This window comes from Bacillus rossius, chromosome 1 (assembly GCF_032445375.1).
Source record: "Bacillus rossius redtenbacheri isolate Brsri chromosome 1, Brsri_v3, whole genome shotgun sequence".
Taxonomy (NCBI): domain Eukaryota; kingdom Metazoa; phylum Arthropoda; class Insecta; order Phasmatodea; family Bacillidae; genus Bacillus; species Bacillus rossius.
Window position 1 is genome coordinate 112,942,669 of NC_086330.1, and position 23,577 is coordinate 112,966,245.

General features: G+C 35.3%; 1 protein-coding gene across 1 annotated transcript in view; it reads left to right on the forward strand.

Annotated features, from left to right (window-relative positions):
- Positions 1-6,727: 6,727 nt before the first annotated feature.
- The window catches only part of LOC134542352 (neural-cadherin-like), a 383,455-nt gene continuing 366,605 nt past the window's right edge, over positions 6,728-23,577 (forward strand). The window contains exon 1 of the mRNA XM_063386525.1: positions 6,728-6,788. Coding sequence (XP_063242595.1) covers positions 6,737-6,788 — 52 coding nt within the window. The 5' untranslated portion in view covers positions 6,728-6,736. The remainder of the gene's footprint in view (positions 6,789-23,577) is intronic.

Consider the following 23,577-nt stretch of genomic DNA (forward strand, 5'->3'; position numbering starts at 1 on the left):
GAGTAACTTACGTTATTCCAAAGTGGTTTTCTGTTGTTGAAAACTTTTATTTGTGTATATAGTTACTTGTACTAAGTTTACTTTCATTCATCTTTATTGGTATGCTGTAAAGAAAGGCTTAGTGGCACTGGGTCGTGCTCAGCATGTGTTGGTTTTCGCGTCGTGACTGTGCGAGGGTTGGCAGTCATGCGCGCGCCGCTCACCTTCCTGCCACGCCTCGCCTGCTGGGGTGCGGCCTCAGCCCAGCCCTTCTCTTAATGTGAATTCTTCCTCAAACTTTTGTCATCTGCCGCAGCGAAAAACGTAACAAGTTTACAGAAAATAGTTTAAACACGTGATAAATTACCACCGTCGCGTCGTTAGCAACTACAAATTATTATTATTTTTTTTTTTTTGAAAAATTTATTTTTTAACAGATACTGATTGCATTTGTGACTGTTAAGTTTCTTCTACGACTTCAAGATATTATTATAACGGAAACTTGGGCTGCTTCTACACACAATATTTATACAGACTGATTTAAATATTTTTGTTTGTGACCACCGCTGTTTCTGTTAATTTATTTTACGTTTTAACACTTTGTTTGAGTTTTGTTTTGTTTTGCTGTCTCGTGTAAGAAATAATTGTTGGTCATTGTTTCAAGCATTATCGCCTATTAACTCGTTCTCTACTTTCTGTTTTTTTATACATTTAAAAAAGCATTGTTGTTGGCTATATAGTTTATATTTAAATTGGAAAAAAAATGATATTCTGTGTTAGTTTTAACGAAAACGATAAATTCGCATTTTGCAGTGAATGCCTGGCGTGTGTGTGGTTGTGATTTTTCTTTGTCATATATGTACATAAATATATAATATATACACATATATGCACATACGTGATGGTGAATGTGAACGTGTGTAGGATTGTAGAATAAAGCTGTGGTCGCGAACCTGCCCGCCAGGAAGATGCAGTTGTTGTTTCTTACCAACTTTCATCACTGTCGGGTCTCACGCGGTGCATACGTCCATTTTCCTAGAGCTCCTTGGGAAAATATGAATAGTGCTATAATTGTCACGTACACATAAAAAAAAATATGTACTTTGGAAATCATTTGCCAAGAAATAGTTTGTAATACTACAAGAAATATATTGTAAAATTTACAACATATTTTGCTTATATGAAATAGTTTTTCGATGTAATAATAAGTAATTATTAACGAAAATTTGCGCATATTTTTATATTTCAATTCATTTTTATTCAAGAATTCTTTACACTATCGAAAATGTAATAAAGTATTTAACAATTTGACTATTTTGTTGTATCGTGCTAATTAATGTGTACAGTTAATATTGGAAAGCTATTCAGGGAACGGTTTACAAATAACTTTTAATTATTGGAGGTACTGGGACAACATAAAACATAAATACCCCATTAATAATCGGAACTCTGTATTACTGCGAACTTTGTTGTGTTGTAGTGTTACAGGTTTTTTTAATGTAAATGTAAAAATCTGTCATTTTGCAATACTTCTGTTTAATTTACAATAAAAATTATAGTGTACGGTTTTGAAGTTGTTTTACCGTTTTAATTTTCTCTAAAAATTTCGTTTACGATGTGTTTAAAAAGAAAGCCTGTTGTGAGATTTCAGTGGTAATGAAAAATTATTTTATATACTGTTTTATATATATAAAGTGGGCGCATTTTTCAGTTTGTTTATTGGTTAGCACTTAATTTCAATCGTCATGCCAATAGTGGTGGAAATATCACGTCACACCCGCTAGCTGTGGTGAATGTAGGCCTATATTTGTTATCTTGAGTGTCGGAGAATATTACCTCGCTGGTTCCAGCTTGCTCAATTTTGTAAGGGTTTAAACCACCATTTCGGACTCAAAATTTTATAGATCGCAACTTACGACTTCGAATATTCCTTCTGTTCCTTAATCCCTTTAACTAAGCTTATGTGTGATTATGAAAGGAATTAAGTTACTGCAAGTGGCCATCGTAAAGTTTCAGTTTATTTTGCCCACCCAGCTTCCGGAGGGAAGTCTTGCTGCTGTTAACGATTGGGGACTTCAAAATTAACCCTTTTTTATCAAGTGGTTATCCTGTTAAGCTTTATGTTTTCAAAATTCAAGCACGTAATTCAGAGTGAAGATATGCCAAAATCTAATACTGCGGACATAGTTTTGCACGCATGTATGCATAATCTACTTCAGGTTAGTTCGTTACACTCTTTGATATTACTTATGCATAGTTATTTACAAATAATGTTAAAGTCTCTTCATGTAGCACTGCTTTTTATTACTTAACTTGCCTCATTGGGAGAATTGAAAAACATTATTCGCAGTTCTTCAGTATACTAGATCTAGATATTCGGCAGCCGTAATCTCTAATGAAAATTACAAAACATAAGGAAAATTTATAGATAAAATAATTACCTCTCTGAGGTAGGCTTACACGAAAACAAGCAAGTAAAGTCACGAGCATAAAAACAAAGCAGTGTTTGTTTTTCCCGCACAGAAGTGCATTTTATATTCTCAGGTTACTTAAGCGTATGAATTATATAATATCTGCTATAGTAGTTAGTAACTAATCGAACATTTAAGTTGCAACGGGTTTTGTGTCTTTATTTTCCGTTCTTTTTAAGTCAACAGATGATATAGTTCAAATATGGTTCGATTTGAAGCCATTGAATGTGCAAAATGAGAGAGTAGCCGTGTCATTGAACAGCATTAGGTCATAAAATCATAAAAGCATTGGTACGTAGCGCAAGGAACTACCGTTCAGAAGTAAATTTTTATCTGAGAATCTCAGGTTTCTAAGAATCTCTGAAGGGTCTTCAGATAGCCAAAATGTATATTCTCAAGCATCATATAATTCAAAATTTTCAATAACCCCCATAAACAGGATTATTTAAAATATATTATTGTAACTAACTCTTCCTCAATTCCTGGCTACACCCATGCATTTTTCTGTATAAAATTTATTTTAAGCATCTGAATAAAACAGGTTGATTTTAAATGTTTTGTTAGTGTCCTGTATAAAAGCCGCAACTCCAACATCAACAACTATTGATTTTTTCTGCCTTACTTAGCGACTTTATTTTTCGGAGGATAAATTGTAGCATATTTCTGATTATACTTCATAATCGTAAACCTGGCAAGTAATTTTTCCGGTAAAATTCATTTTATGGATATTGCAGATATTTCCGTTGATGTTAAATATTTACGATATTATGAGCTGTTTTATTTATCGTTTATGTTTATTAAAGAAAACAAATTAACAGTCGTGAAACCATTTTTTAAAATATAATTAAGAGTTACCACTTATCATTAAAAGTCTTGAATATATCTGCTTTCACAAAACTCCACGGATTCTTGGCACGTATACTTAACGCTTGAATGAAATGCAAATTGGTTGGAATATTGAGAGGACTAAAGTGTGGAAGGTACCAGTAAGCATGCGGTATTAAGTATGGCACAGCAAAATCTACCTGCCGTGAATACTCAATGGCATGTGTTATTCAACACAGCCTTTGATAGCATCCATTAAACGACGGAATGTTAAACTCACATTTTACTTTGTTGAAAAAAAACCTGATCCAACTGCATAAATTGGGTCGTTTAAAGTGGCGATATTTTTTACGTGAAATAGCCACGTACACGTACACACACACACACCACTTCACCCGCGAGCGAGTGTCGTTTTAATTATCCTCGCGTGCCCGGCAACTAGGGCTGGTGGCACACGGCGTGCGAGTTCCCTGTCATTATTACATAGATATTGATGATTTATCGATATCGACGATACGTCGTTCTCACAGGTACTGAAAACTGTTGTCGATACGTCGACACCGAGCTTCACTGCTGCAAGTGTTTGGGGGAATTACACTTTATATATATTACACTCACAAGGTTTCGCCTCCAATATTAATGTGAGTTCCATATCATGCATTTAATAAACCAGTACTTATTATTAATAAGTATTAATAATTAATAAGTTTTAATATCATAATTATTACTACGAGCCGTACCGGAGGTTGGAATAGAATTATCGTCCCTCGAGAATGCCTTAGCGATCTAGCGCGCGCGCGCGCCCACACACACACACACACACACACACACACATTCACATATTCCGGAACCGGAATATACCATATTAGTTCCAGTAGTTTTGCCAGCAAATTTCTATCGTTTGGATTTTCAAAATTTGGCTTCGTGTCCCCGTAGTTTAGGTATCTTATAATGGAATGCCTGTAGTTAAAAGTGTCTACCTGAGACAAATAGTTTAGTCTGTGAAGTCATTGACTTAGGTAGTATTTAATGAAGTTTTGGGAATAAACATAAGTTAAGTGTAATTTTACTGTATTCTGCTAAGGTTTTATAAATCTCGTAATTGATGATTTTTGCCTTAGCGAAAATAAATTTTCAGTTTTAAAAATAAAATAAAAATTAATCACATTAAAAAATTAAAACGAATATGACGTATTGTATTTCCTATCTCTCCGTTTAATAACGCAACAGTGATATCTTGAAGCAGACAATCTGTATAACATTCTATATTAATGCATTTTTATTTTTTTAGAAATTTGGGGTGATTACTATCGTTGAAAAAACGTGTTTCCATTTTTAATCATTTCCTTTTAAATTGCATTAAGTAGTAACACATTTTATGTTATTTCACCTGGTAGCGAGCTAACAAATTAAAAATTAGTAAATAAAAATCCAAATTATTTTATTTGTGATGTCGCAGATACTATCCTTATGTTTAAGAATCGCATACAAATTGATACACAAATAGTATTTCAGTTAAAAAAAGTAATATATGTTAATTATTTTACTGAATTTTGTTTGGTAAGGAAATGTGATTATGATAGTATAATTATTATTCTTTGACCTTTATGAAAGAAATAAAATTGAATTCTTTACCGGCTATAAGAATATGACTCAAGGCTATTTGAACTTAAGTTTTGCGTAAAAAAAAACCCTGACAAGATAAAAAATTTTTTTCCAACATAGACAATTATTATATGAAAATTATTCAAGTTGGTCCGAGCAATAAGAAAGTAAACATGTATCATACTCATGTTGCTTTTATTTTTTGACGTGACAACGTCTAATAAATCGATGAACGCCGGCTGCACGCACGAAAAAGTGTCCCACTACGGATGTCCCACTACGGATGTGTCCTCTTTGCTCATTGTACGCATGCGTGGCATCTCTCTTCCACTCGATTGGAACAACCATCGATTTGACTTTTCAATCATATTTTCGTCGTTTGAATTATTAATATTATGTAATTTAACGATCGTCCACCGATTTTCAGCACAATCGGTACGGTTATTTAAAAGTAATGGTGAAAATTCAAATACGTTTTTAACCAACAATGGTGTTTTACTGTTACTCATAATAATTCAAATTACACCCGGGATCTTTTGCACAATGTTTTAAAAAATATTGTAACACATAAATATGTTTGGTGTATTTGGGATACGTATTTGTTATAAAATCGTGTTAATATTATTCCCCTACCGTGAACAAAAGTTTTATAAATAAATAAATATATATATATATTTATATATAACATCTGAAACTACATTGCTTCAGAATGGCCTCGTGGGCGTGTGGTTAGCGTACCTATCTATTACAGTTAAGGGTGTCGGTTCGAAACCCGGGAGCTGCGAAATTTTTTTTTGTACTTGAAAAAATAAATATGGCGCACGCAACATTTCAAAATTAATAAATATATTTGAATAATGAATGCAAATAAAAGTAAATTTATTAATTCAATTACACATGTCATTTCACTCCTTTGTATCCATACAAAATAGTTATAATTCAATAAAAATGATTCAATTTTATTCATAAAAGTATGCAGATGTAGATTTTATCATGCAAAAGATAGAAAAATTAAAAAAAATTCTTCCTCAAAGAATATAATATTTTAAATGCCTAAATGGTTTGGTTGCAAAAACCTATTACGGCTCAGTCTCAGGCCGAATATGATATTTCCTTTTCTTCTGGATCAATCATTTCATCAATGTTTTTTTTATGACGTTGTCACGTTAAACTATTGTCCGTAAACCGACTTTACAGACAACCAATTTTTTAATAATTATATTATTTGTTTCAGACTACCGCCTAGTGCATGAGGTCTAAATAAGTTGTTAGCCTTTACTATAGACAGTTGTAGGTACATTAATGCATTTTACGTAGCCGCCACGCACTTATGAAATGAAACTCCATAGGTAGAGAGAGGTATAAGAATGTTAGCAAGGGTGCTGTAATGTAAAAATGAAAAAAAAATATCACTTCTGATCGTTGCGCTTTTCGTTGCCTTTTGATTGTTACACTTTCTTTACGCTCCAATGACTTCATCGCCTCGACTTGCCCTGCCGGATTTAGAGAAATGTTTTACTTTAAAAAAAAGTCAGATCACGCGTTAGAGGTGCTGTTTCCCCTCACCTTAGTGGGATGACGTGGCCTGGACCGTCACCAGCGCGAGAGGGGTGGGGGAGGGGGGAGGGGTGTGAGGGGCGGGAGGGGCGCATGCGCGGGGGCAGCGGTGCGCCGGCGGCGGCGGCGGCGCCCTCGTCAGTGTGCGTCCGGGCCGCGCGCCGTCGTCTCGAGCCGGAGCGAGTTCCGCGCATGGGGCGTCCCGCCGCCGCCGCCGCCGCCGCCGCCCCCGGCTGGCCCCGCGAGCGCGCCGCGGGTGCTGGTTGCTGCCCCCGCTCGCCGCCCGCCGCGCCTGTGTGATGGTCGACCCGCTGAAGGTGTTCTGGGTGCTCACCAACAGCACCTACCTAGGTAACCCGCCCGGCCCTGTCCTGCCATGCTCATTAGTCCATGTTATCTGCCCTGCATTTGGTTGTGCATAAAGAAAAGTACAATTTTGAATGCAAGGTTTCTTAAAAAAAAAAAACTCGAAGACTACTCAAAAGTCACGAAACTTTTTATTTAATTTCCAGCAAAACTATAATAATTCTTTCGTCTCATTCAGCTTGGGAAACACGAACGGAAAATAATGTCTGTACAGTTTTTTTAGCTTTCTAACTTAAAAATCGTCTGGTTTTTTTTTCGTATATTAGATAATTTTTGTGTTACATTTTCTCGTGTAATTTTATTTTTATTCTGTTCATAAAAAAAAGTTTTAAGGAAATTTTTATCGAAAGGTCTCTGTCAAGTCCTGTATGCTTGGTTCACCGGGTATTTGTAGACTGCCTGGCGTGTTAAGTTTTCCTGTCAGTGGGTTTGTTAACAATAACTACCATTGCATGATAAGGAACTTTACGAGGACACTCGCGCCGATAAACCTCGAGAAGATCACACTGTCTCCCGACCTCCTGGTCGTTAAGGCCCGTTCTATTATGATACTGAAACGCAGACGGATCACGTAAATGGGGACAGATCTTCCGAAACATCTCACTACCACGTCTGCTGCTTCCACAGTGCACGGAAACATAACAAATGGCAACCAATGAGAATGCATTTCATGGTTGAGTAATATTAATTTAATTTAAAAAAAATTAAATTCGGGGACATAGCTTGTTCAGGATTTCCGTATATAATAAAAATTAACTACAAAATAAGAATATTACAATAGATATTATTGTATTTGAAACATGAATAAACATAGCTACCACCGCAGGCAAATACTCGGCTTCTATTGGTCGCATGGAGTGACGTAAACGGAAGAGCTGAGCATTGCCGAGCTAATCCGTGCGGGTCTGTGTCCGGACGCGTGCCGCTGTAGGTAGTGTGTGATTGCAGAACGGGCCTGAGCGAACAGTCATTCGCACCCTGGGCGCGGGGAGATACAGCGCGCACGGTCGCCGAGGCGCTGATCGCAGGTGTTCCCAACGTTTCAGCGGCTGCATGCCACTCGGCACTAGGCCTAATTAATCTTTTACTTTTATATGTATTAATATATAAGCAATGGTTATTTTTGAAACTTAGGAAAAATATAATGTATATTGCAAAATGGCAGCTTTAATTATAACAAATTACTCTGAAAACAAAAATAATTAAAATTTAACAAAATTACAAACAGACAATTTTAGACAATTATTTCAAACTGAGTTAAAAAAAACCCAGATTCATAAAAAACCATCTATTTTTAGTGGTAAACTTGTTGCTGCTTGTCCATTATCAAACTTTGAATTTCGGGGACAATGGAACTTAACTTAAAAGAATTTGATCGCGCACCACCTGCAAAGTCGCAACGTACCACTAGTGGTACGCGTGCCATTGGTTGGGAAACCCTGATCGCACAGCACTGCTTGGAACTTGTTCCACCTCGGTGCAGAGCCAGATTGTTACGGTGGTTAACGGCCTACCCGGGCGCACACGCGGGGTGCAGAGCTTCAGAGGAACACACTTGAATTTAAAATTGCTCTTGATATCCGAGTGGTGTATGTTTACGAAAGCGTTTAAGGATACGCTGAGTGCGGATGAGTCGTTCTGTTTCCGTATTTATTTTTTGACGTGACGTCTTATAAATCGATGAACGCCGGCTGCACGCACGAAAAAGGATGACTCGTTGTCCCGTTACGCACATTGTCCCATTACGCTTTGTCCCGTTACACACATTGTAGGCTTGCGCCGCATCTATCTCTCTTCCACTCGATTGGAACAACCATTTATTTGACTTTTTCGAGGCACATTAAACTTGAAACACTCCCATTCGTTTCCTACTTTTCATATCATCGTCCTATCCTTAACAGAATAACACAGATTGGAAGAAGTTAAATAGCAAACACGTATAAAAGTTATAGTTAAAATAATCTCTTCGTTAAAGTGATAAACATATTTGAATTAATGAGTGCAAATAAAAGTAAAGTTATCAATTAAATTGTAGATTTCATTTCACTCCTTCTTTGTATCCATACAAAATAGTGATAATTCAATAAAAATGATTCAGTTTTATTCATAAAAGTATGCAATCATTTCATCAATGTTTTGTTATGACGTCACGTTAAACTATCGTCCGTAAACCGACTTTACAGACAACCAATTTTTAAACTGTACTTTTATAATTGTGGAAAAGGCTAAAACGCGTGACAATTTTCAGTGTGAAACACCCGGTACCGATTCTTGAACGCCCTGAAAGGACTTGCAATACAATTCATCTACATTTCTACGCCATATTCTCATAGTTTCTTTGTGCACGACGAGAATACTGCGCACCGCTATCAGAGCCTTGTGCTTAAAGGCGACACTGCACTAGAAACACCAGCGAGCGTCGACTTATCATCCCGCCTCACAGACACAAATGCACCCCTCGCTAGGTGGAACTCACATGTACGTCCGCAAAAGAAATTAACAATTTTTTATCAATTTTAAACGCAGCCGAAATTGTTAATATTTCAAACCTGTAAGTTAAATAGCCATCTGTATATATAAATTTTACAACGTCTCTTTTTTATAAAATGATTTTGCAGTATTTTTAGATTCCATGTGTGATTATGGAACAAAAGTATGAAGCCGTGTTAAAATGCACATAGTGATGTTTCATGAGATAACCAAGTAAAACACATCTTTTAAATACCTCTAGTATTTGATAACATATTCTTGACAAATATCAGTGTTAGATTTTTATTTGTGTGAATTCGCACTCCGTAAATGCTTTGAAAACACTGTCCTGTGTCATGGTTTTCCCTTGATTTAAGGAAGAACAAATTTTAATGAACAGAAACGTTTTCTTTGTGAAGGAGAAATTACGATTTATTCAGTGTTGCATAGCACCGTCCGTTCTACGTTACAATTCATGAGTTAACTTTGTTGATTAAGAGAACTCAGGAAACTTACCTTTTTAAATATAAATTTATTTCCGTGAGTATCTATACATCACGCTAAGAATTCGATTACCTTATTTTTGAGTATTGAAAGTCTTAAAACCAAATCTTACATTATTTATTCTTAATTGGTATAGAAGTAGCACCTATTTTCGCCTTGAACAAGCATAATTTTGATAAAGTTTCACGTAATAAAAAAGTTTAAATTATAGTAAAGTATATAAAGTGTAAGTTTTGCAGTGTTTTAACAGTAAATATATGTGAACAGGTGCGACGTATTATGATGGGTTTACATTAATTCGAGACAAACCATTCGTATATTTTTTTTGGTCAAGAGTGGTCTTTAAAAACGCTCCTTCGTAGCTTGACTATTTTAAAAGCTTGTTTACCCCAAGGCCCAGGTAAAGCACTATAGTGCTTTGGTCGCTGTAGCCACGAAGTTAACAGTCGCACTGCCTTGCAGCTGACACTGCGCTGTGAGAGACAGTGTTCGGTGGCCATGCGGTGAAATATATTCTGTCATCTCGCAAAATGGCTTCCATCAAGTTAACGTGTGTTTCTCTGTGGTTTTCCCGATGAGCGAGCCGCAGCCCCCGGACAACACCGCACAGAAAACATTTTCTTTACCTTTAAAAAAGTTTATTTTGGAAAACAGGTTCCAAGAAATAGTTTGTAAAAATACAAGATACATTTTGTAAAATTCTACAACACTTAGCTATGGCTATTTTTGCATGTATGAAATACTTTATATATATATAATACTGAATATTTCATACGAAAATGGGTGGATAATTTTATGTTTTTATTGATGTTTCATTCAAACATGTTTTTTAAACCTTGGGAAAAATAATCAATTATTTAATCATTGGACTGGTTTTGTTTTATTATGCTTTTTAATGTACACAGTTAATACCGGAAATTTATTCAGGGAACGGTTTACAAATAACTAACCATTTAAGGTACTGGGATAACGCAAAGCATAAATTACCTGGTAAGAATCCGAACCCAGTATTACTGCGAATACTTTTTTGTAATAATACAGTAGTTTTCATTTAAATTTTTGAATATATTCGTGTTCCATTTACAAAAAAAAAATTACCGTGTGGGAGCGCAGCTGTTTTAAGCTGTGGTTTTTTAGAAATATTTCAACATAAAGATTACGACGTACACTGGTTGTACTGGTTATCCAAGAATCTTCTCAAGTTTTTACGGACATCTTAAAAAAATTCACGGGTCTTGAGTTGTCTAACTTTAAACGTGAATACAAAGGAATTATCTTTCAGTATTAAAATTAGCTACCTGGCTGGACGTAGCAGTTATAAAACTGCGAAAGGCGTTAAGGGCGACACTGGCTCGCGCACCACACACTTCTTCGCCTCTACGCCCCAGGCACAGAATAGGTGTGCAGCCTTCGAATTCTTCGACTCATCGATGCTGTAAGTTTTCTCAGAAAACTGGTATATTCTACCCGCGGACATGGAAGGGATTAGGAGGAGATGTATAAACAAATTACTCCATCTTGGATTCAAAACTTTTTAAGTTTTTTTTTTTTTTAATTTTGCGTTCGCTGGCGCAGAGAACGTACAAAGCTACATTTTCTAAGACAATGTACCGGTGACCATTTATAACATAATAGTTGTAGTCTAGCCTTCTAAATTATTTGAGTTCTAATGATTTCACACGTGGAAGTATATGTGAACAGCAAATATCATTCGACTTCAGACCCTTCCTATCAAACTGTGTGTTGTCTCTTAACAAAGTAATATTTCTAATGTTTAAAAAAATAATATATTTGGTGACTTACAGTCTGTCACATAAAAAATATGTTTGTCTGTTTCATCCCTCACCCTTAAAGAAGGGAGTGACTGTGACGTGTAATCTTAGACAGGCGGAGTGAACTGATTAAATTGCAGGTGGGAATCACCCGTTGGCCTTTTAAAGCCGATCGCCTACCCCATATTGTATTTTCACTCTCTCTTCCTAACGTAATTTTAGAGTTAAGTTTATAAAATGGCATCATTTAAATAGTATCAGGAGCTATCTGTAAACATAATCTAAAATCTGTATCTTTTTTGTTTCTTGAAATAATGTTCGTCATTCATTCTTCAACAGTACTAGGAAACTTTTATAATATAATGATTCTGTGTGAATTGTGTGAATTAAATAATCTTTAATTTTTACTATACTCTCAGTAAAGTATTTTAGGAAAGAATATAAAAAATATTTTAACTGGAAGGGACTCCTCAGGGACCCAAGCCAGCTTTACAATTATTTGTCGGCGGGGCTTATTTTCGCCAGGGGAACGCGGCCCTGAAACCTCAAGTATATACGGTTGAGAGTGGGAAACATAGCGGACGTTTTTGAGCAGGATGTTTTCCATCTTCCAGAGTAGGTACTAGAAGTAAAATTTATCTTAATAAAATTTATTCTTTATTATTGTTTATCGCTAAAAAAAATATATACGAGTCTTGCACTATCATAATAAATTTAAAATATGTGGATTTTTTTCCCTCCTTGAATTTTTTAGTATCATAGACATACACTTTAAATGAAGCCGTCGGTTTACCGTTTCGTGTGCCGGTTTAACGCATTATTTTGCTAGTCTAGACATGCTATCACTGCAACAAGAAATAAATAGCAGTAAAACGTATCATGGACTGACCATCCTTCCGTTGCTTTAACATCCGAGAACTGTTGATTTTATCTTTTGAATTGGCGATCTCAGAATACTTTAATACCCCTATTCCTTTTCCCAAGTGTCGGCAAACATTGATTCCTGCAGAAAATAACAGTGATGAAATAAACGAGCTGTGACAGCGCTCCAGTGAAGTGTAGGAATAGAAAACATACTAAAATTACTTCGTTAGCTCAACTGTGTAGTGATTGGACATTGTCCATTTTAATTTCGGCTGATTTATTGTTTCCTGTAATCGAGTTTATAATTCTGAGTTTTCTCTCTTTTTATTTTGTCGTTTTTTTATTTCCATTGGAATTTTTTTTCGTGCAGATACAAAGTTTTAAAACTCTTTTTATTACTCTGATTTACGGACTTCTTTCAAGTTAGCAGAAACTTTTGTTTATTTAACTCAAAATATCAACAAATAATTTAAAACTTAATTTTAAAATTATTTTAGCGGCGTTTGCCGATGTTGGCCGCGATGGCTCATACATTATTTTATACAAGAGAGTTTAATTAAGTGAAATTAGTTCATACCAGTCGGATACGCACTAAACTTTAAATTTTGTTTATTATAAACAACTGCTTTCTTAATGTACTTGAATTATGTATTTTGGTCGCTTAATATATGAAGAACTGACCTCCGACGTTTCAATTGACACTGCAGATGCAATCTTCAAGGTAGGAAATGCCTTGTAGCCCAATATTTTGTATTAAAATATTTGACTAAGCAGGGAGCATGATAAAGTAAATTGCTGGAAGACTGCACTTATGAAAAAAAATAAGTGTAAGAAAAATATTTGTCAGCGTGAATTCCTACCAAATAGGTTAGTGTTGCCACAAAACATGTTTTTCTGTATGTGTGCCTACTATTTCAAGCTCTTTGTTCATGAAAATCGCACGTAGATATGTACATGTGATAGTTATCTGTTTCATAAATATTACTTAGGCGATATATTTATTTACATTATTTTATATATATTATAGATTATTGTATATTTATATATATTAATGCATTTTACTTACGCGCCTGCTTTTTTATATATATGAAAGATTATTATATATATTTATATACATAAATGCCTTTTACTTTCGGCACCTGCTGGAATCTGCCCCAATCTCTCTATCTTTTTTGCTACGTCTACAGTCTTTCTTTTTGCATCGTGTTCGTTTCTGCACATCGCTTTCTGACTGAAAAACTAGTTTTATCCTTGTTGATGATACTTCGTTAAAAATGCATTATGGCTTAAACTTAGCAGTTAACAGATCGTGGTTAGTAAAATAACATGCTTTGCTGAAATCTAACGAGTTAATAAGAATAGTGAGATAAAACGGTCCATGTTATGTACTAACTGTCAACGTTGACCCACAGAAACCATTCCGAAATACAGACTAATAGTCATCGAGCAGTTTTTTCATATTTCAGGTAGCTCGCTAGTTTTTTGGTGGGAAATGTGTTTGAAGGCTTAAGAAACAGTAGGAAGTGTGTTTATATGTCTTTAGTTACTAGTATTACTAGTGCGTGAAATTGCCTGTTAGGACATAAAATAAACGGCAGAGCTAAGTTTATTACATCAAATGAATTTTTTTTTTCATTCCCTTGGGCTTATGTTTTTATTCGTTGAATCGTTTTAGGACCTCAATAGGCGTGACAGCATTATAATAAAAACGGTCATCTGTGTTAAGTTTATGAAGGGGCGAGGCCAGAAACCGATAGATATGATGGTTTCTTCATTATAACCTATAGAAATAATGACAAAAAGGTAATCGAACCACCAATACGTCGGTTGCACGAACCCGTTACATCTTAATATATGGAACTTTTCTAAGTTAGCTTTATCACAGTTGTGCCATTTTTTCTAGGAAACTTTTACGTAAGAACTTTATATCAAATGTGCCAAAATTACTCCAATTCGATAAGTAACGCGAGACTCAAAAAAACCTCGCTTGAACTGAATTCGAATTAATATCTTTACTCGTTCGCTTTGAGTGTAGTCGTCCAACTTGCGTCCCTTAGGCGTCCCTTATCTGGTGCACCCGCAGGGCCTGAGAAAAGGAGTTTCAGCAGAACTTCGGAAGTTGGCTCGCCTTTTTCTTCTTGTGTTGTGTGTGACGTCCGCCAGTCCCTTAAGGGATGAGTGATGGTGATGTTTGCTCTCTTCCGTGGAAGGAGAAGAGTGACATCAGTAGATGGAGTAAGATGTAGCAGCCAACACTGTGAGGTAACTACAAGAGGTGGGAGAGCCACCAATTCTACTGTATAATAAAGGGACATAGTTTATTTTGTTTAGCTTTAAGAGCGAACATAAGGTTCATTTATCCACGTGTCCAACTTTTTTTCCGAAATTCTCTTTGTTTCAACAGTGGCAGAGGTAGTTTCAGTCTCTTTGTCAGGACTGTTGAGAAAGTTTTTAATGATGCAATAGGGAAGCATGACACATCAAATAGTAATGGTTTAACTAACTTTGAGGGTCAAGTCGGTACCCGTTTGCTATTATATAGGTAGGAATATCTCTCCCCTCTCTCTTTGGGCTTGATGAAGGGGCCTTGACACACTTCACTTTTTAGTAATTTCTTCTTTTTTTGTAACTTCATGCATTCATGCACAGAAAAAATTGCAATACTCTTACAAAATATTTCCTTGGCAACCAGACGCCAAGAAATAGTTTTCAATATTACAAGAAAGATATTGTAACTTTTTACAACACATGGCTCTGGTTTATTTTGCATACATAACATATTTTGTACATAATAATGAGTATTTCGAACTAAAATGCGCATAATTTTGTATTTTAATTGATGCTTTTCAAGCATATTTTTTAAACCATGGAAAACATAATTGAATATTTAATAAGTTGAGTTTATTTATTTTATTATGTTTATTAATGTGCGCAGTTAATACTAGAAAGCTGTTGAAGTAACGGTTTACAAATAACTTTAACTATTAGAGGTAATGGGACAGCACAAAGCATAAATGCCCGGGTAAGTATCCGAACACAGTGTTACTACGTACACTATGTTGTAGTGATACAGTTGTTGCCATGTAAATTTACAAATATTCTAATATCTTTCATTATACATGGCTATTTCTGTTCAATTTACAACAATAAAAACAGTGTGTTTTAGGATTTTGAGTATGTTTTCTCTAATGGCAGTCTTAATTTTTAAGCTCATTCCTTGCAAGCACTTACATGTTCCCTGTTCCATGTTTGCACATAAGAGATAGCTGTGCGCCTTCGTCGATGACTGTAGAATTATTTGCTTATCGTTTAAGACAGTGTGAAATGGTACTTAGAACGAAACGATGTGAGCTTGTTATCGGTGCATTAATTGTTGTCTGATTAGAGCCCAGTCATTGGAATAGCTCTTAACTTATGATCTCGAAGTCATTGGTTTTATTTCACTTTATTTAATTTTAGATATCCATGATCTTAAATATTTCCGCGAACCTCGTTGTGACCTTAGCTAGTATGTCCGTGCGAATCAGTTATGTTCTTTTTGCTCAATATTTTTGGAAAACAATTAATTTGTTTCCTGTTTGGACGAATATCTATTTATTAAATTTTATTTACGAAATCAAGAAGTTGCATTTTTACTATCAACATTATTCCAGAGAAAATTTAAGTTGATACAAAGGAAATAAAGCTACAAAACTATTTTTTAAGATTTAGCTTATCAAATGCAGTTGAAATTTTTTTTATCGTTTCAAAATTACAACATAATGATTTTAATTACACAACATATTTAGTGTTTATTTAACATTATTTATTTTATTTTTTGCTATACAAAAAAACCTATAATTTAACGTTTATAGAGGTCTTTAAGGTACAGTAGACAATTGAAAAATTAATTTATGCTATTTTAGTAGAAAAAAATCACCTCCCTCAAACCACGGTCGTTGTAAAGGGCCCAGTTAACTTACTCGTGGCAACTGATTCCGTGGAACTACATCCGGGAGAAGTTTTTGAAAATTTCGGCGTTATCGTGAGTTGAATCTCATGCCACCCTTTTGAGTGTTTTGCCGTATTATATAATTTGCCGTAAAGCTGCGTTAGTGGCATCTCGTTGTCCGTAGTCATTTCATCCGAATAATTACATTTTTCGTATTATCTGCACTCTTATATTATAAGCACGCAGCTAAAGTTACCATGCTAGACATAAGCAACTTATATTATTACGCAAGTACCTTTCATTTAGCTGTTGGGTTTTGCATTCTGTAATATTTCACACGATTTAGTGTCTTCTCGTTGCGTGGTTTTAGAATTTTTTTTTAATAATTTCATTATAATATTTATTATTATTTTGGAGCGTTATTTTATTTTAAAAGCATTTGGAGACATAAATACTCGGTTAGCCACTGCCCGTTCTGTGCCCTTTCAAGAATCATTCAGTCAGCCGAGATCTCAGAAAAAAAAAAAATCTTCTGTGATGTTAAAATTAGGATAAAATCCACAAGAAAAAAAATTCCTCGTAGTGATTTTACTGATGTACTGCGAGTGATACTCAGCATAGTTCATTGTAGATAGAGGCTCCATATTGTATTAATCGGAGCGTAATGGAAATAAACTGCGAGCATAAACGATGGTGTATTCAGCTCTGACAACAAAACAGACAGCGTATTCATTCTGGTACGCCTACACGAGACACGTGTTAGCGGGTACCATCGCTGTTGCTTGATCCTGTAGCTGTGCGATTTCCATGTTCCTGTTCACAGTTGGTTTTAACTCCGATTACTGCGCGCAAGGGTAGCTGCTGTTGCCGCATTGTTTTACAGGGATGCATTGGCCATAACCGTTACTTCAGTGGGAGATTATATTGTTAGACCTTTCGCCCATTTAAGAGCGTCAATACGATCACTTGTTTGGGCAGGATATTCTAAACTGCCATGTGTCCCTTTCTAAAGTATATTCGATTTCAGCGAAATTCTGGTCTTCTTCATTCGGGAGGCTTGTTTATAAACTTCTCATTAGATTTTCCCCTTACGGCGTTTTTTATGACACAAGTTACTCGAAATAAATTTTCAGGGGCACCTAAAAGTAATAATGATGCTGCAAAAAGCGGAATTTAAACCTCGTTATAGATTTCATATTGAAGTTTTACTTTTTATGGAAAAATATATTGCAGTAACGTTTGTTCGCAAGTTAGGCTGCAAAAATGAATAAATTTTATTTGAACCGAAAGTGACCACTTATCAATAAAATAAGCAAGCGAATCGCATGCAGTTTCAGTCCACAAAATAAACCGCGAAGTTGGTCACAAATAAATATATTAATAAAGAAGAAAATAAGCCGCAAGTATCTAGAGTAGTTTGAATTTCATCCTTAACCAAAATATGTCGCTAAATTTACTGTTCTTTTGTAATGAGGCATATGTATGTCGAATATCATGGCTTGAGAGGTGAATAAACTAATAAATTTTTCGCCAAACCTCTTTGTAAACTGTCATTTTTTTTGGTTTTCATGATTTACGTCTTGTTTATATGTTCTCAAAACATTTATCAAGGATGGCTATAGAGTTATAAACATTGGTAAATAAAATACTATTTTTAATACCTATTTGTTAAATTTGTTATTTCTAGTCCGATCATTTACTTGGAGCCCAAATAAATTCTATAAGCTTAAAAACAACGAAATAAAATATTTAAATAAATATTGATCTACTATTAGCCTGAAAGCTCTATTAATGTACTTTATGTTGAAAGGTACTACATATTTAACAATATAGTTTAAAAAGTAAAAGCAATTATGAATTTAAAAAATCGTTATTGAATGTCTGCGTTTCTGCATCCCATACGAGACAATCATAGAGAATACGTCCAAGTCATAAACACAAATAAATACAAATTTTTAATACTGTGTGTCACTATATTTCACTGTACGTATATTATGACATACTTTGTTTAGCATTTTTAAACCATTTTTAAATATTAATTTTACCTTTTTTTATGTTTGTGTGTTCATTACAATCGTCGTTATTACATTCAGTGTATTGGAGCAGTTCCAGTTGTTGGTATTTTGTACCTGTGCTGGAAATGTTCACTCGCACTTTGTTCAAATTTTCCTGTCGGATTTGAACCACGTACGTGCCCCTCCCCCTCCCCCACCAAATCCCCCCCACCTATACTCCCTTGAATTGTTGTCGGTCACGATCTCACTTCAACTTGAGATTTTGTAAAACGTCGACCACGTGTGTTCCGTCCAAATATTTTTTATTATTATTATTATTGGAGGACGGCGCTTGAACTGTGTTATGCGGCGCAATAAACAGGCGTGCTGCCGAAATTGCCTATCGGTCGATGCTTTTGTCCTACACCCCCCCCCCCCCCCCCCGCTTTTTTTTTCCCCTCCTTGGTGAGGTGGTGCTTTCTGCCAGATGGGGTCCTTGGGTCGTCCTCAGCAGTGCAAGCCGCTGTGACCCCCCTCTACTCCCTCTACGCATTCCCAAACACATCTGCATGGCAATAGGTGGGTGGTTTTCGCAGCTGTGCCCCGATGCCAACGCTGTGGGGCTTGTCTTGTTAAAAAAAAAAAAAAAAAGTTTACAGCGTGTTGAAACTTCAGCATGCCAGGAAACGCGATTTTCTTCGTGTACCGCTTCCTATAATATTTGAACTCTGTCGTGTGACTGTTATGCGCCGATGGCTCGAGCGTTCGTAAGAGCTCGTCACGACATTTTAAGCCTATGAATGAATGAATTAATTAATTAATTGCTGCTTGTGGAACATTGACGGAATGCGAGGGTAAACGGGAGTACACTATATTTTTTTTTGTAAATGGAACCGAAATATTAATTTCAAATTGCAGATATTTGTAAATTTGTACACTTACATGAACACAACTGTATCTCTACAAAAAAAAATAGTGTTCGCAGTAATGTTGGGTTTGTATTCGTACCCGAGCATTTAAGCTTTGTGTTTTCCCATTACCTCCCAATAGTTTAAGTTATTTGTAAAGCGTTCCCTGAACAGCTTTCCAGTTTTAACTGCACACATCAATAAGCATAATGAAACAAAGTAGTGTCAAATTATTGAATATTTGATTATCTTTTCCATAGTTTAAAATTTGTTCTTGAACGAAACATCAATTGAAATACAAGGTTATGCGCCAGTTTCTGTATTAAATACTTAGTATTATTTTTAAAAACATATATTTAATATATGCAAAAATAACCATGGCCATGTGTTGTACAAATTTACATCATATTTCTTGTAGTATTACAAATTATTACTTGGCGACTGGTTTCCAAAAGTATCTTTTGTAAACGTGCATAATATTTTTCTATGTACTTATAAAAACACATGGTCTTCAAAAGGCTTCGGTGGTAACTCTGTCGTCGTTGTGCATATTGTTCTGTCCCTTCTCTCTTCGTCCTGGTAGATTTTCAAGTGCTTGCAACGGCCAGAGATCTCCGGCAGCAGCCTGAGACGTTGCCAGAGTTCCGGCAGAGAAACTCTGGCAGCACTGCTCCTGGGTCTGTAGCCTAGAGTTAGCTTGTTTCATGAATGGCAGCTAACAAGCAATCTAGTTACTTTGTGCTAACTTCGTGTTTGTCATAGAAGTCTGCTGCGTTCAGTAACAGACGTATTTAAACATTTTCCTCTTGCCTATTTTTGTTTTGTTTAATGGTTACTAACCCTTTCTGTTTAGGTGGATTTTTATGAGCAATATTTTTAAAACATCAAGGTCGTTTACTATTGTGAAATTATACTTTTTTTTTCTTTTTGAGCATATAAGTTTACATAAGTAAGTAGTCATTTACATACTTGTGACGTACTAAAGCCCATAATTTATTCTATGGACCTCACACACAGTATTCAAATTTAGCACTATAGCTCCTGCCATCTTGAAATTTGGATGCCATCTTGGAAATTCGTAATTATTAAGCTATAAATTCGGGAAAAATTCTAAAATTCATTGAAAAATTTGCAAATAATATACTGATTGATTCGATTTATTCCTGAGTTTGGTTCGATACTTGATCGATGCAAAACCATTTATGTAAAAATATTAATTTCAATAAACATGGTGGAAAATCTTAAAGAAGTTTAAATTCCCCCAGTTTGTAAATCCCGGGTACTTTTAACCCAAATCATAATTGAATGTCTGCGTTTCTGCATCCCAGCTGAGAAAGTCTTAGGAAATACTTCCAAGTCACGAACATAAATAAATACAAATTTTTAATTTTTTTTTGTCATTCTATGCACGTACCTATATTATTATTATAAACTTTGTCACTGCTCAGTATTTTTAGTTTGTTTTAAGTATATTTTACCTCTTTAATATTTGTTTGCTTATTACAATTATTGTTAATACATTCAGTGTAGTGGAGCCGTTCCAGTTGTTGGTATTTTGTGTATATATGCAAATGAGCAATCATTAATTAAGGGGCAGAAATTTGTGCTGCTTTGTCTTCTCAGCATTACTCAGCATTATTAAAAAATAATAATTTTCCTAATACAACATAAAACCTACGTTGCTGGCGAAACCTACCCAGAGCGGGAAGGGCTTTCGCTCCCTTTAATATAACAAGACGCTCGTTAGCAAATACGAAAATCTTGCTCTGTAATTATATTCCACAACACGAAGTAGTGTGGGTTTTCCACATGAACCATACTTAGGCCATATGCATTAGACGTTAGTCGTTGATGTAATGTATGGAGGCCCAAGGCTGCGATTAATTTGTTGATAAGCCTACTCGTGTTATGTATTGTTTTGTCTGAAATACGATGTGGAGTAATGGTTGTGTCAAGAAGTTTGAACAAGTATGTAGTTACCTTAAATGTTATGTCTGTTCAATTTTTAATGAAGTCACGCGTCTTATAGTGATTTGAAGCTCTTGTAGATTTACTTTTATTTAACTATTTCATGGAGTTAACATGTATTTAGCGTCTAATCAAAAGAGATATTTTATTCCGGAGTTGGAACGTCAATTGAATTCTTTTATAGCTATTACAGAGTCAAATATAACTGAAAATTATGGATTATGTGCTGCTATGACTGTAGTAAAGAAAATATTTTTATTTTAATTTTATCATGACTTCCGTGATATATTGTTGATGTTTGTTCACAAATTCAAATAATTTTTCGGTTAATTGTTTTAGTAAATACAACCATTCACAGAAATGCGCCAATTAAATGTAGGCACGTAATAAACAGCCGTTAACAGATTTTTAGTAATTTTGTTTTATTTGTTTAGATAATATTTTTTTTGTTCGTATAGCAAGCGCACGATTTAAATACCACAAAATATGTAGGCCACTGCGTGTTGTGACATACGAGGTTGACTCTTTCACTCGTGATGATTAATTAAAATTATGGAGAGGGTAACTAACGTGGAAAAAATATATTGTCACCAAGGAAACAAATTAAAATTTGAGTCTGTCCTCATCCCAAAACCGACTGACGCAACTTTCAATGTCTCTTTTCTGCGTCTTTAAGTAGTATCCTATCTTGTCATACATTAAGCTCTTGTGTTTTTTTTGGAAAAGTGCTGAAAACAATTAAAGAATGTTAGGAAAATATTCCAGCAGTTGCAGTACGTCTTCTGATGATACCGTAACACAACAAAAAGGGGTTGGCAAACGCCAGTTAAAACTCAATGCGGAAAATACTGTAGGATGTAGTTTTGGATAATTCAACATATTTTTATTTAAATTATTTGCAGTAAACTTTTTTTTTCAAAATTGATCCAGAAAATACATAGCGTTTCATAGCCTTTTTCGTAAAAGTTAAATAATCTGTAAGACTTAAACTTGCTTTTTTGATCGGGAGTAAGAACAATTTTTTTTGTAGGCAAGGGTTGTTTAAACGGCCAAACATAAGACACGTCGTTGACTACTTTTTTATCAAGTGCTTGATTTGCGTGGAATAATATCTTCAAAATTTCTCTTTTAGCACTCCCGCTTGTAAATGTTTTACGATTATGATTTTTTTTAAAATAATAATTTGTAAACATCTAATGGTCAGACACAGTTAAAGCACTTCTAGCAAAGTACCTACGATAATACTTACTGCTCAGAGTGGCGTAATCAGCATAATTACACGCAGCACAACGCAAAGATCAATATTAGGTGAATACTTTGTATGTTAATGTGATTCGGCATTTGATATTCGTGTCACGTCGTTCTTTGCCTGTTTAGAATTTTCTCGTCAGACGAGCAAAGTAGCACTAAGTAAAAGCGAGTGAAATGATAAAATTTTCATTTTAATTTTCATTGAAGTATATGTTTGATATGATTATCAGCGCCTAAAACAGTATTTACATTTTCTGTAACTGGGAATAAGTATAGGAAATCTTCAGTTGTATTTTAAAGAAATTAAGGAAAAATTCGTATTGATTTATTTATCAACCGCTCGGTAGTGATATAATGGGACCTTCCTTCGAATATTTTTGTTACTGAGCTAGTATTTTTGTGTGAGTGTTTTTTTCTTCCAAGAAGTTTAAAATAATTATCTCTAAACCCTACCAAGAAGAATGCTCTCTCTTAATTAAGCTAAGTGATCCTCGAGACAGGCCTTCCCATTCATGCTCGTCCCTGCGTTTAACTGTCGACGCAGTTAATAATAGGATTACACGAGCGAGACGCGCAAATAAATGGCTATGGCACGTGCGTCACGCTGCGTCGCGGCGTCTCGTCGGAGACGGCGCGGCTATTAATCCAACACTGCTGTCTGTCGGACGAGATCCGAACCCATGCCGCCGCGAAGAAAGCCATTTCTCAGAATTGCGCTGCTGTTGTCGCGCAGTCGTCCCCCTGACGCGAGACGCCTCCGTCTCCGAGCCTGTGGAGACTGCGTGCACGGGATAGGTTCATATAATGGGGCACCGAAATAAATTACCGTACTTTCACAAAAGATTCCTTCCGAAACCAGTTGCCAATAAATAGTGTGTAACACTATAAGAATGATATCGTAATTTTGTACAACACATGGCTATAATTATCTATCCATATTTCGATATAATACTTACTACGAAAATTGGCGTACAATTTAATACTTTGATAGATGTTTCTTTCAAGCATATTTTTTTTAAAACCCACGGAATAGGTAATCAAATATTTAAAAAAAAATGGGACTTTATTTTATTGCATCATGCGCAGTTAATACTGGAAAGCTATTCAGGGAAC